General features: G+C 45.6%; 1 protein-coding gene across 1 annotated transcript in view; it reads right to left on the bottom strand.

Annotated features, from left to right (window-relative positions):
- rnf180a (ring finger protein 180a) overlaps positions 1-11,776 on the bottom strand; it is a gene marked incomplete at both ends in the record, with an annotated part of 73,595 nt that extends 61,819 nt beyond the window's left edge. Inside the window, 2 exons of the mRNA XM_084323171.1 lie at positions 10,682-10,816; positions 11,537-11,776. Coding sequence (XP_084179297.1) covers positions 10,682-10,816; positions 11,537-11,776 — 375 coding nt within the window. The remainder of the gene's footprint in view (positions 1-10,681; positions 10,817-11,536) is intronic.
- Between the last annotated feature and the right edge of the window lie 2,198 nt (positions 11,777-13,974).

Raw genomic sequence — 13,974 nt, 5'->3', positions numbered from 1 at the left:
GTCATGCCACTGAACTTAGAATCGGGCCCTGTTCCTCGTACCTGGCTAACTGAGTTAGCCGGATAATTTTCAGGGTAACTTGACTTAAGCCAGATATTTCGGTTCCCCGACGCGTGATTGTCTAAATCACTATGGCAACAGATTGAACATTTTTAACCTGCTCCAGAGCAGGTTTAGTTGAGTTAGCTGGATATAAGCTGGCCACTCCCTCGGAAAAAAATGGCAGATCCCTTCCTCAGACATTGATTGATTGATTGGAAACTTTATTAACAGATTGCAGAATGGGGTACAATACAGTACGGCTCAATACACACAATTGTTAAGGGGATGCAGACCCAGAGAAAGACTTTCATCTTGTTTACATCAGGGTCCCCCATTTTCAATTCATAATGACATTTATGACATACACAACATACAGATATATATCATGACATTTATGACATACATGACATACAGATATACAGTACTGTTACATTTGTGACATACAAGATATGCAAATATACAGTACTGTTAAACAGAGATCCTAACAGAAAATATATATACGAGGGGGAGGAAACATTTACGGGGGCCAGTTTCGAATTGCAGCCTCCCGTAGGTGCTCTTTGATCCCATTATACCATTCTGAATAATGTTTTCGCGAGATGATTTCCAGAATGTATTGATTTCATAGAATGTGTGAAATAGGCCTATAATTAAAAACAATTAAAATACATTAAACTGGTAAAAGACATGCTTTTGAAATGTAAAATAATAGACCTAAAATGCTGATAATAAATCATATTCAGCCTATGGATTTCCTACATACTGCACGACACCTGTTTGAGTTGCGGGATGAGGCACGCTTGTTTCTGATGGAGAATGCGTCCCAGCTCGCTGCCCACCTCTGATGCCTACTGGATATCAATTGAGGGGGAATACGCACAGCTATACCTACCTATTTGAAAAAACATTATCTGCACTGACTTTATATAAAAAATAAGTACAGATCACGTCTGAATGAATGTGTAGGATGATCTCCGAGTAGCTGTCTCCAAAATTAAACCCAGACTGGACATATGCCCATCCATCTCATTAGGTGAGTTGAACATTATAGCCTTCTAAATGAAACACGCTATATGTATTCATTTTATGGTTGTTTGATTATTGTGTTATTTTGTGTAGTTATTGTGCATGTTAAAAGCCTACAATGCATATGTGTGCGTGTGAACGTTTGCATGTTTCAACCACCTCTATATAATAGTGGGGGTCGCGGCTCTCTGACACCGTTATTTCGGGGGGTCACGGCCTGAAAACTTTAGGAACGATGTATGATACCTAAGCGCATACAGTACAGATATCCTCATAATTATCTATTAATTCGTATCAATTAGATATACTCTTTGGGCTTGTTTTTGTATACTTATTCTGAAAGAAATAATTATTTTCGCTAGCAAGATCTCATTCGATTATTCATTCCATTAAGCCTATTGCCAGCAGGCACATTTAAATAAATATAATCTGATTGATTGGGGTAATGAGGGACTTAAAATGTGCCTATAGATATGCATTTAACTTGTCTGCGAGGCTATTGAGCCGTAATGTATTGTACCCATTCTGCAATCTGTTAATAAAGTTTTAAATCAATCAATGCCGTTAGAAAATCAGGATTTCTGCGATCGACAACTGCTGTCTTTTCAGGTGAGGCGGCCGCACGCAATTATCCTGAGTATCAAGTCTGGTTCGAATTAACAAGACAGAATCAGCGTTCGAGGAACAGGGAAAGCGCGGATTCAAACATCGGGTTAATTGAATCTGGATAATGGGACTTTTGATCGACTTAGTTGAACCAGGTACGGGGAATAGGGCCAGGCCAATAGTTAGATAACCTAGGTGGGGAACAACCAGGAGATCTCTGCAACCCACACAAGTTGGAAAACTGTCTCTCTCTTGCTCACACACACACGCACGCACGCACGCACGCACGCACGCACGCACGCACAATGCACACACACACACACACACACACACACACACACACACACACACACACACACACACACACACACACACACACACACACACACACACACACACACACACACACACACACACACACACACACACAAAGGGAGCAGCATGTGATTGGTGGAGGGACCCTTACAAAAAACAAAAAATTCATCAAAATCAGTGTTATATGCTAGCCTGTTTTTTTAACAATAATTTGTGATCACAAACACTGGCATTTAAAGGTTACAAATAAAAAAAATGCCTACACCAGAATGCAGGAAATTAAGTCTTTGTAACAAAATGTCCTGGTGGGGACCCCCAGACCCCCGCTTAAAAAGTGGCCTGACTGGGGCTATATTTCGCACTATATTTCCTGGCCTGAATGATTTCCCCAGTCCGGCCCTGGTTAAAAGCCTCCAATGCTTATTAGTGTGTGTGTGTGCTTGAACGTTTGCATGTTTCAACCATACAGTACATTTCCATTTATAAAAAAAAAAAAAATTGTACATTTAAAAAAAAGATTTTTACCTCCTATAATAGTGGGGGTCGCGGCTCTCTGACACTGTTATTTCGGGGGTTGCGGCCTGAAAAGTTTGGGAACCCCTGGACTAGAGAATACACTTGAGCCATCAAATAAATGAAGCAAAAGTGGTTACCTGTGTTGAACTGGTTTATTTTTTAGAAAATAAAAAAATATTGTGGATTACTATTACGACTACTACCACTGCCAATACTACTGATACATCCTTATTGGCAAACTTTATATTTAAAAAAATAGTAAAAAAAAATTATAATAATAATAATAAATACATAATTCTTTTGAAAACTTTTTTTTGATAAAATCTTTTTTTGGTTCATTATACAACTGTGGTGGGATGCCACAGTCTAGGTAATTAATGGGAAACCCTGGTTCAGGGATGAGCTTATGTGTTCCTTTGCATCGAGGGCGAAAATCTGACAGAAGGCATTGCGTCTCTTGCACTCCCATCAAGTCCAGTTAGTGACGGTGATGGTGGAGTAGAAAAGTGCTGTCCACCTGAACTGGAGGGTTCTGTGTCATGTCCTTGCAGGAATGTACCTATCCACTATAACGCATGACGGGGTATCTGTTCATTTCAGGTGACACAATGCAGCCTTCTGGATGGATGCTATCCATCGAGGGACAAGTTGTGATGGGCCCACACCCATTCTTTTTGCATGGGGTAGCTGCTTTATTCACCAGCTACTATGTCTTAAACCTGGAGTATCCTTCCATTGGATCATCCACACTGGAGTTCATCCAAAGGTATTTTAACACTCAAACACATGATCAATGTCATCAGTAAGACTTATCATGCAAAGACTATCTGGCTATTAAGTCCATGCCTTTCTACAGAGGCCATAAAGTAGATTAAATGCTTTGAGTATGAAGCCTGGAACCAACTATGTGAATTGGGACCACACCATCACTTGATGTTGCTGTGCTATCTTGTTAAGAAATTGACATAATGGTTTAATTCACATTATACTATGGCTTCAAAATTCAGATAAGTAAACATTATTTTAGAGCTACCATGAGACACTCTGCTAGGCTAAAAAAATAATTTTATTGTGAGGATGATCCAACAAGTTTGAACTAGTAGCAGTCTTCATCAGGGTGTGGTGTGGGAAAAGACACAGGTGAGCACCTTGATAAATGCTGAGTCTATTTAAAACTGAAACGTATCTTTGCTTATTAACAGGTGCTTTTTGGGCATCAACCCGGAGAAAGGCTCCAGGGCAAAGAAGCAAAGCGCCATCAACCCTCAAGTGACCACCCTTCTTCGTAAGCTCATAGACTTTGAATGGTCTGCATAGACAATCGTCCTTCTCCTGTCGTCCCCTCACATGACCACCCTTCTTCGTAAGTAAGCCCATAGACTTTGAATGGTCTGCAAAGACAATTGTCCTTCACCTGTCATCCCCTCACGTGACCACCCTTCTTCGGAAGCTCATAGACTTTGAATGGTCTGCATAGACAATTGTCATGCTCCTGTCGTCCCTGCGCCTCTGTTCTTTTGAGTGCCTCTTTTGTTCTTTTGAGTGAGTGCATGAAAAGTTTATTCATTAGTTCCATTTTCGAGTAAGACCTGGAAGTACTAGTTTCATGGCGACAGTGGCTCAGTAGAGCAGTCGTCTGGCAATCCGGAGATTCCGGCTTCTCCCCGGGCAGCGTGTCGATGTGTCCTTGAGCAAGACACTTAACCCCTACGAGCTCCCGATGAGCAGGTTGGCACCTTGCATGGTTGCCGCTGCCGTCGGTGTGTGAATGGGTAAAATGTGCACAAATTGTAAAAAAATATAAAATAAAAAAAGCAGCCATTTACCATTTTACTTACGAATATGATTACTTTGTCTTGACAATAAAATCCCATAATTAACTCGGAAGTACTGGCGAAATGCTCGTTGTACAAGGCGCATCAGTCAGCTAAAGCCGTTTTGAGCAGTGTTGACCAGCAGTTTATAAAATAATATTTAAAATGTTTATTAGCAACGCCGAGCTTTCAAACCATTGCGTTTCTCTGTCCGAAACCCTCGTACAACTGTGAGTACCTTTGAATTTTCTCTGCGATACTTGTACAACGAGCGTTTCGCAGAGGACCAGTTCTTCAGAGTTAATATGGGATTTTCCTATGGGTAAAATGTGCACAAATTGTAAAAAAAAAAAAAAAAAAAAAAAAAAAAAAAAAAAAAAAAAATTTATCATTTCAAGAATAAGAATATAATTCTTTGTAATATAATTCTGTCTTTTGACAATAAAATCCGATAATTAACTTTGAAGAACTGGCGAAACGCTCATTGTACAAGCCGCATCAGTCAGCTAAAGCCGTTTTGAGCAGTGTTGACCAGCAGTTTATAAAATAATATTTAAAATGTTTATTAGCAACGCCGAGCTTTCAAACCATTGTGTTTCTCTGTCCGAAACTCTCGTGCAACTGTGAGTACCTTTGAATTTTCTCTGCGATACTTGTACAACGACCGTTTCGCAGAGGACCAGTTCTTCAGAGTTAATATGGGATTTTCCTATGGGTAAAATGTCCACAAATTGTTAAAAAAAAATTGAAAAACAGCCATTTACCATTTCAAGAATAAGAATATATTTCTTTGTAATATAATTCTGTCTTTTGACAATAAAATCCCATAATAAACTCTGAAGAACTGGCGAAACGCTCGTTGTACAAGGCGCATCAGTCAGCTAAAGCCGGTTTGAGCAGTGTTGACGAGCAGTTTATAAAATAATATTTAAAATGTTTATTAGCAACGCCGAGCTTTCAAACCATTGCATTTCTCTGTCCGAAACCCTTGTGCAACTGTGAGTACCTTTTAAATTTCTCTGCGATACTTGTACAACAAGCGTTTCGCAGAGGACCAGTTCTTCAGAGTTAATATGGGATTTTCCTATGGAATGTGAATGGGTAAAATGTGCACAAATTGTAAAAAAAAGAAAAGAAAAAAAGCAGCCATTTACCATTTTACTTACGAATATGATTATTTTGTCTTTTGACAATAAAATCCCATAATTAACTCTGAAGAACTGGCGAAACGCTCATTGTACAAGGTGCATCAGTCAGCTAAAGCTGTTTTGAGCAGTGTTGACCAGCAGTTTATAAAAGAATATTTTAAATGTTTATTAGCAACGCCAAGCTTTCAAACCATTGCGTTTCTCTGTCCGAAACCCTCGTGCAACTGTGAGTACCTTTGGAATTTATCTGCGATACTTGTACAACGAGTGTTTCGCAGAGGACCAGTTCTTCAGAGATAATATGGGATTTTCCTATGGGTAAAATGTGCACATTTACTGTATTGGATATAAAGAGTCTATATGCTGTCTTTTTAAGAACTATTGCACTTGAGGAGGTGGTAAGAATAAAACAGAACACACGGATGGAAGTGTTGCAGTCGCAGCAGGGTGGGTGTGGGAGGGTGTGTGTGGAGGGACCAGGGTGTTTTCAGTAAGGTTGTTAATGGCCCCAGTTCACGGGGGAAACACTCTTTCCATGTCTCATCGCTTCAGTTGTCACGCTCCACTGTCTCTTCCCTGGGGGGGGGGGGGGGGCTTGGGCCATGCAGCCAAGGTGTGAGGGGCCTCTAATGTACTTCCTGTCTCTACTGTACCTCCTGTCTCTACTGTACTTCCTGTCTCTACTGTACTTCCTGTCTCTACTGTACCTCCTGTCTGTACTCAGACTCGTCATATCCAACTTGGTCACCTGCGAACTTGAGGAGCTTTAAGAAGTGGCCCTTGGAGGTGTAGTTATTTGTGTAGCGGGACCAGGGGGAGGGAGCTCACAGCCCCGGTGCTTAAGGTCATGGAGTCAGATGTGTGCCTTCCCAGTCTCACATGCTGACTCCCACTGTATCTGTTGACCGTTTGTGTAGCCAATGAAATTCTGAAAATAATGACATCTTACTTGAGTTGTTTTTCTGAGACAGAGAAGCGGTAAAAGTGGTAAAAGCGCAGCGTACGCAAGAGAATGAACATGTGCCTGTCTCTCCGGAGCGCAAGTTGCGCTAATCTGTTGTTGCGCTGATCTGTTGTTGATCTGTTGTTGTGTGAGAAGGCGTGGGGTGGTGTACTGTATGTGACAAGAGATTAGTGGGGAGAGGGAGAGAGGGGACTGAGGTAGTGATTTATTGAAAATGTTATTAACAGATTGCAGAATGGGTACAATACAGTACGGCTCAATACACACAATTGTTAAGGGGATGCAGACCAGAGAAAGACGTTCGTCTTGTTTACATCAGGGTCCCCCATTTTCAATTTCAACATTTATGACATACGTGATATACAAATATACAGTACTGTTTTTTTTACAGACAGAGTTTCTAAAAGAGAATATATACATTTGAGGGGGAGGAAACTGTACATTGGGGGGGGGGGGGGGGGGGGGGGGGTTGAGAGGGGGGCGGGGTTCGGACATTTACGGGGCCAGTTTCGAATTGCAGCCTCCTGTAGGTGCTCTTTGAGAGCGGTTTTGAAGGTGGGTACGGATTCACACTCCTCTCACTCCTTTTTGGAAAAACGCCTAAACATACAATTACGTAAAGATGTGTAAAACACGTTTTTTGGTGATATTGTTATCGACTTTGGACATGTTCTAGGCAAGACTTCATTCTATGGTCCCAGCAGTGTTTTCAGCTAATAACTATAGAGTGGATCGATCTGGGGCGCCCCAGAGCGGCGCACCGCATACAGCACTGGGGTGCAACACGGCCGACCCCGGGTTCGACTCCCGGACCCGTGATCTTTGCCGAATGTCTTCCCGGTCTATCTCCATTCCTCCTCTCTCTCTCTCTCTCTCTCTCTCTCTACCGGACTGCCCGGCAACAAAAATCAATAAAAACCTACAAAAACATAACTTGTCGAAAGGACAAGTAACATTTAAGAGTAGATCGATCTGCAGGCATCAAGAGTGTTTCCTTTCAAAAGAGGCCAGACTTGTGCATCTGCTACAAATGGTTCCAGAATAGCGTCATATGTCCTTTCAGTTTGCAATCGACAGGCATTTTATGCTAAATTTGCAGGACTGTTAACAGGTTAGAGCCTGGAGAGGTTTAGCAAATGATTTCATGATGATTGGATATTCCACATTTCAATTAACCAGACGTAGCCATCCAGCTCTCTGCATAGGGGAATGACCAACACAGACACACACGCACGCACACACACACGCGCGTGCGCCACGCGCACACACACACACACACACACACCACCCTCAAGGTCAAATTTTGCTGGCTAGAAATCAGAGCGGACCTCTGAAGCAATAAGACACCAAAGCAGTAGAAATAGGATATAAATAACCGCCTCCAAACACATAAAAGAGCAAGTTCATTTTAGTAGATCCGACCATCAATCATGTGCCACGATAATAATAAAAAGTACAAATTTAGATGTATTGCACAAATCAGGGCTTTAACGACTGGTATCAACCCTCTCCTAGGTGCTGGTATCACATTTGTTCTTTTTTCTGTTGTTCTGTTCCACTCAGTTCCCTGTGTTTTCTTGGATGAGTTTCAAGTGTTTCAATAGAGCTGATGCTGTTACACAGGAAGCCTCTCTCTCTCTCTCTCTCTTCTCCCCCCTCTCTTCTCCCCCTCTCTCTCTCTCTCTCTCTCTCTCTCCTCTCTCTCTCTCTCTCTCTCTCTCTCTCTCTCTCTCTCTCTCTCTCTCTCTCTCTCTCTCTCTCTTCTCTCTCTTCTCTCTCTCTCTCTCTCTTTCTCTTCTCCCCCCCCTCTCTCTCTCTCTCTCTCTCTCGCTCCCACGGTCACCATCACATACAGTATGTACTGAGTATCAAACTGCTACCTGCTGTAACTGCAGCAGCAGAAGCATCAGGTTACAGTAGCTGCTCTGACCCTTGGCACTAAATTGGCATAACTGGACCACACACCACTTTAACATAACCTTTATTGTTTACACTGTTTATTTGTATCTTTATTATCATTTTATTGCCTATATTTATCTCTTTCTACTATTACCCGCCCATACCTGTACCTCCCTTCACCCATGCTGCTATGGCGCACACATTTCCACAAGGGGATCAATAAAGGAATATCGTATCATATATTATCTTATCTTACACAAAACTGTATTCCCTGTCTCATTCCAAGACGATCGAAAATTACAGGTACAATTCTTTTTTTTTTATATCTTTCAAATATGCATGTTTTTAACGCTTAACGATGTATCACCGGTAGGTGAGCACGTACAGCCCACTGATCCCAGGTCTGCCCACCCCCTGTCCCCCCTGGCTCTGGGGCGTGCCGGCCTAGGGGGTGCTCCCAGTGTAATTACCGCCCTCACACCCAGGGAGAGCTCTTGGGACCCGTGCCTTGCACCACCCTCCCAGGGTGTATCATTAGCATGGGACGCGGAACACGGAGCCGCGCGGCTCTCTCCCACTGGCAACGAGGAGCGTGACCTTTCAGCGTTGCCTTGGTTACTTAACAGACCCGGCGGAAACACGCTGAAAGCCGTTAGTGCTCAATTCTGATTTATTACTCAGATCCTGTTTTCTTTTGGTTCACATTGTTATTTAAATGGTAAATGGCTGCATTTATATAACAGCTTTTATCCAAAGCGCTTTACAAATTTGTTCCTCACATTTTACCCGTTCACTCACACATCCACACACTGACGGTGGAGGTGACCATGCAAGGAGCCGACCTGCTCATCGGGAGCAATTAGGGGTTAACTGTCTTGCTCAAGGACACTTCAAGATGCTGCTCGGGAGGAGCGAGAATCTGAACCGGGAACCTCCGGATTACCGGACGACTGCTCTACCTCCCGAGCCACTAATATCAGATTCCAGTGTGAACCGGTCACACGCTCCTGAACTGACCCGCGTGCGCAAATAAACAATAAACAAGATGGACGTAAAAGATTGTGACAAATGTCAATCTAGAGTGACGTGTAAAAGTCGCACGAAAGTCACAGGACTGAGGTCGCACTGCAACCGAAATCAGACCTGTATCTAATTTAGGATATGAAAAGTGGCTCAAATCAGCATTGAAAAGAGCAGATTCCATGTGATTTGTGCTGTTCACATGAAAAAAGAGGATCTGAGTCAAAGAAATCAGATTCCGAAATAGGCCTGAACGTGGCCTATTTCTCAGTGTACACAGCGGATCTGCTACCCACCACAACTACCCACCACAACTACCCACCACAACTACCCACCACAACTACCCACCACAACTACCCACCACAAACTACCCACCACAACTACCCACCACAACTACCCACCACAACTACCCACCACAACTACCCACCACAACTACCCACCACAACTACCCACAACAACTACCCAACAACTACCCACCACAACTACCCAACACAACTACCCACAACAACTACCCAACAACTACCCACCACAACTACCCACCACAACTACCCACAACAACTACCCAACAACTACCCACCACAACTACCCAACAACTACCCACCACAACTACCCACCACAACTACCCACCACAACTACCCACCACAACTACCCACCACAACTACCCACAACAACTACCCACCACAACTCGAGAGCAATTAGGGGTTAAGTGTCTTGCTCAAGGAGACATCGACACGCTGCCCGGGAGGAGCGGGAATCGAACCGGGAACCTCCAGATTGCCAGACGACTGCTCTACCTCCTATATATTTGTATATTTGCTTTGGAGGAGGGACCCAATCTAAAGGTTATTTATTTTTAAGTGTTTACTTTATTTTATTTAGTCTGTACTGTCTTTGTACTGTCATATTGTATTGCTGTTGGCAATAAAGTACTTAACCCTTCGAGAGCCTCACCTGTCTGTTATCCAGAGCTACTTAACCCTTCGAGAGCCTCACCTGTCTGTTATCCAGGGCTACTTAACCCTTCGAGAGCCTCACCTGTCTGTTATCCAGGGCTACTTAACCCTTCGAGAGCCTCACCTGTCTGTTATCCGGGGCTACTTAACCCTTCGAGAGCCTCACCTGTCTGTTATCCAGGGCTACTTAACCCTTCGAGAGCCTCCCCTGTCTGTTATCCAGGGCTACTTAACCCTTCGAGAGCCTCCCCTGTCTGTTATCCAGGGCTACATAACCCTTCGAGAGCCTCACCTGTCTGTTATCCAGAGCTACTTAACCGTTCGAGAGCCTCACCTGTCTGTTGTCCTGCAGCTACTTAACCCATTCGAGAGCCTCACCTGTGTGTTATCCTGCGGCTGGCTCTGCCTCCACCTCTCCCTCCGCCGCTGCCTCCTCCTCAGGCTCTTCATCCGGTTCCTCTCTCTCTTACTCATCCTCCTCTCTGCGCCCAGAGTGGGGGACGACGGCGCAGCCTGGGTCAGAGTCCTCCTCCTCACCCCCACCACCCCGCTGCTCCCCGCCTGGCCTCCTGCTACCTGCTCCCCTTCCTCCTCCTCTTCCTCTATGCCCTCTTCCTCCTCCTCCTCCTCCTCCTCCTCCTCCTCCTCCTCTCCCAGCTCTCGGCCGGTGCGAGAGGGGAGGAGGAGGAGGGCCGGAGTCGACGACCGTCCGATCCCCCTTGCTCCCGTCCTCACCTCGACCCAGAATGTATCGGGGTCTCCGGAAGTGTGAGGAGCGCGGTGGCGGCGGTGGAGCTCGGTGGGCCTCGGCGACGGTCTCCGCGGTGACAGGGGCACGGCTCTGGGTCGGATCGGGGGTCGGGGGAGAACAGGGGTAAGGGGGCCTGTGGCCGGCCGAAGGGACCGGGAATTGGTACCGGCGGACCAGAGGTCACTGGCGCTGTGTGGCCTGGGAGAAGGTAGTCCCCCCTGGAGCCTGTCCGGTCCCTCTGCACCCTCCATGAGCACGGAGCTCCTCTGTCTCCCCTCTCTGTCTCTTCCTCTGTCCCCCGTGTTTCTGTGTCCTCTGTCCCCGTCTCTGTGTCCTCTGTCCCCCGTGTCTCTGTGTCCTCTCTCCCCGTCACTCTCTCCGCTCTCCACGCCCTCTGTCCTCCTCTCTCCGTCTCCGTCTCCGTCTCCTTCCCTCTCCCGCCAACCACGTCCGTCTCTCTCTCCGCGGACCTTTCTGTGCACCTTCCTCCCCGGTGGGGGAGGGGCGGGTCTCGGGGGCGGATGATGATGATGATGATGATGATGCTGCGCCCGGCTCGACCCTCCCTCCCCCGGCGCGTCCGTTGTCCTCAGGCGACGAGGTCCCGCCTCCTCGCTGCTGCCGCCGCCGGTATCGTCGTCGTCGTCTCCGGTCCCTCCTCCCGGGCTTCCGTCACGCGGCGCAGAGCCGTACGCACCAGCGGCCCCCACGCGGGAGCACATGACCCGGGTCCACCTGAGTCCACCTGATCCAGCCCCAGCCAGCCGGCCCGCCTCTCTCTCTCTCTCTCTCTCTCTCTCTCTCTACCTGGATCTCTACCCCTCTCTCTCCTCTCGCCTCCGCCCCGGCATTTGCTGTCTTTCCTCCGGCCCCCCGTCTCTCCGCGCGCGTCAGCGGCGGTTCTGGTGGTCACTCGGGGGGTTTGGACGGTCAGTCCTGAGGGCTGAGGGTGGGGACACACACACACACACAGAGAGGCCCCTCTGCCCTACGCCGAGCACGCTGCCCCCCCCCCCCTGGGACATTCCTCACTGTTTACAAAGCTAAAGCCCCCCCCGCTGGTGGGCCCATTCAGCGCCTGGCCATTGTCCTGCGTGGCTTACAGGGAACACTCAGCGGGGCCACAACAATGCTGCCACTGGACACACAAACATAAGGCGAAATAACCAGAGCCACCTTTTTCTCTCTCTCTCTCTCTCTCTTTCTCACTATCACGGCGTCAGCTTTTTTGTTCACGTTTTCACCTGATCAGCAGGTCAGTAGTGTGTGTGCCTGTGTGTGTGTGTGTGTGTGTGTGTGTGTGTGTGTGTGTCCTTATTGGTTTGTTTGTTTGTTTGCTTGCGTGAACCAGGCAGCAATGTTATATAACTAACTATAATTACTTTGTGTTTACGTCTATTTTTAAAGAGAGGGCTTTATCCTTGGTCATAAAAGAGGATTCTTACGATTCTTAGGTAATTGTCAAACGCAGTGAGTGGTAAAAGCGTCAATACCATTGTCGTTTGTTTTGAATGACTGCAGAGTGGTATTATGACCTCGTTGAGAAAGGAACGCTGATTTATTGTTTCATTGATTGTTTGTAATGATTTTTTTTTGTTCGCCAGTTCCTTTATTTATTTATTTATTTGAAAATGAAAATGAGGGCGATAAAAGGTGTGTCTGAGGAAAGCAGGTCATTTGAATGAATTATTATTCATTATGAATGATTTTGTATTATTATTAATGATGTTTTTGTTTGTTTGTTAGTTTCCTCCCAAAAATGCACTTACTTTCATTACCTTTTCATTACTTTTATGGGACCAATTCTTGCTGATTCATCACTGTCAAAGGATCCCAGTGTTTCTGAAGCATTACAAAAGGGCAATGTCTTAAAGGGCAATGTCGCCCATTTTGACAATTCACATAATGTTCTTCCTGTGTCTCAGGACAGTTCAGTCAGTATGTTCTTCCTGTGTCTCAGGACAGTTCAGTCAGTATGTTCTTCCTGTGCTCCAGGACAGTTCAGTCAGTATGTTCTTCCTGTGCCCCAGGACAGTTCAGTCAGTATGTTCTTCCTGTGCCCCAGGACAGTTCAGTCAGTATGTTCTTCCTGTGCCCCAGGACAGTTCAGTCAGTATGTTCTTCCTGTGCCCCAGGACAGTTCAGTCAGTATGTTCTTCCTGTGCCCCAGGACAGTTCAGTCAGTATGTTCTTCCTGTGTCCCAGGACAGATGTCACCCGGAATGCAAATTCCACGCTCTAAAACGATTAGGGCACTGAATACGTGGAGCAACAATGTTTATGTGAGCCCTTACACCCAAATGAGGTTTAAAGAGTGGTTCAGGTCGGTTAGCAATACTAGAATATAAAACGAATTTGAGTGAGAGAACGACACAAACTCAGTGCCAATATCAACTAACTTGTCCCGGGACACTAAAATAAAATAGGCGGAATCCCCCTTTAATTAAACACCATAACACCCGACAAAAATGTTATCATATTTGAGGAAGATGTTATGCTAAATGTGAGGCATTGCTGTCTTCTGATCTAATACAGAATCCAGCGGAGGAAGAGGAGGAAGAGGAGGAAGAGGAGGTTCTCCTGATATGTTTCGCCTCCGGGCCGGTGATGGTAGATTTTCATCAAATATGTATTCGTATCTGTTTCTGAATCAAATCAAATGTATTTGTAAGGCCCGGCAACACACGTTAATGTCCCCATGGGCCGGACATGTGTTCTTTAAACAAGTCAAGAAGAAATCAAGAACAACACAAAAACACCATAAAGTGGGCGGCTGGGTGGCACAGCGGACATTGCGCTCGTCACCAACGCAAGAGACACCGGTCTCAAATCCGTCTGTCAGCGTTGCCTCCGGCTTGGGCCGGCCGTCATACTGACTCAATTGGCAGAGTTAGCGGGAGGGAAGTCGAAGGGTGGTAAT

This window comes from Notolepis coatsorum (assembly GCF_963971535.1).
Source record: "Notolepis coatsorum genome assembly, chromosome: 10".
NCBI classification, from domain to species: Eukaryota; Metazoa; Chordata; class Actinopteri; order Aulopiformes; family Paralepididae; genus Notolepis; species Notolepis coatsorum.
The sequence above is the reverse complement of the archived record's forward strand: the minus strand, read 5'-3'. Positions and strand labels throughout refer to the sequence as shown.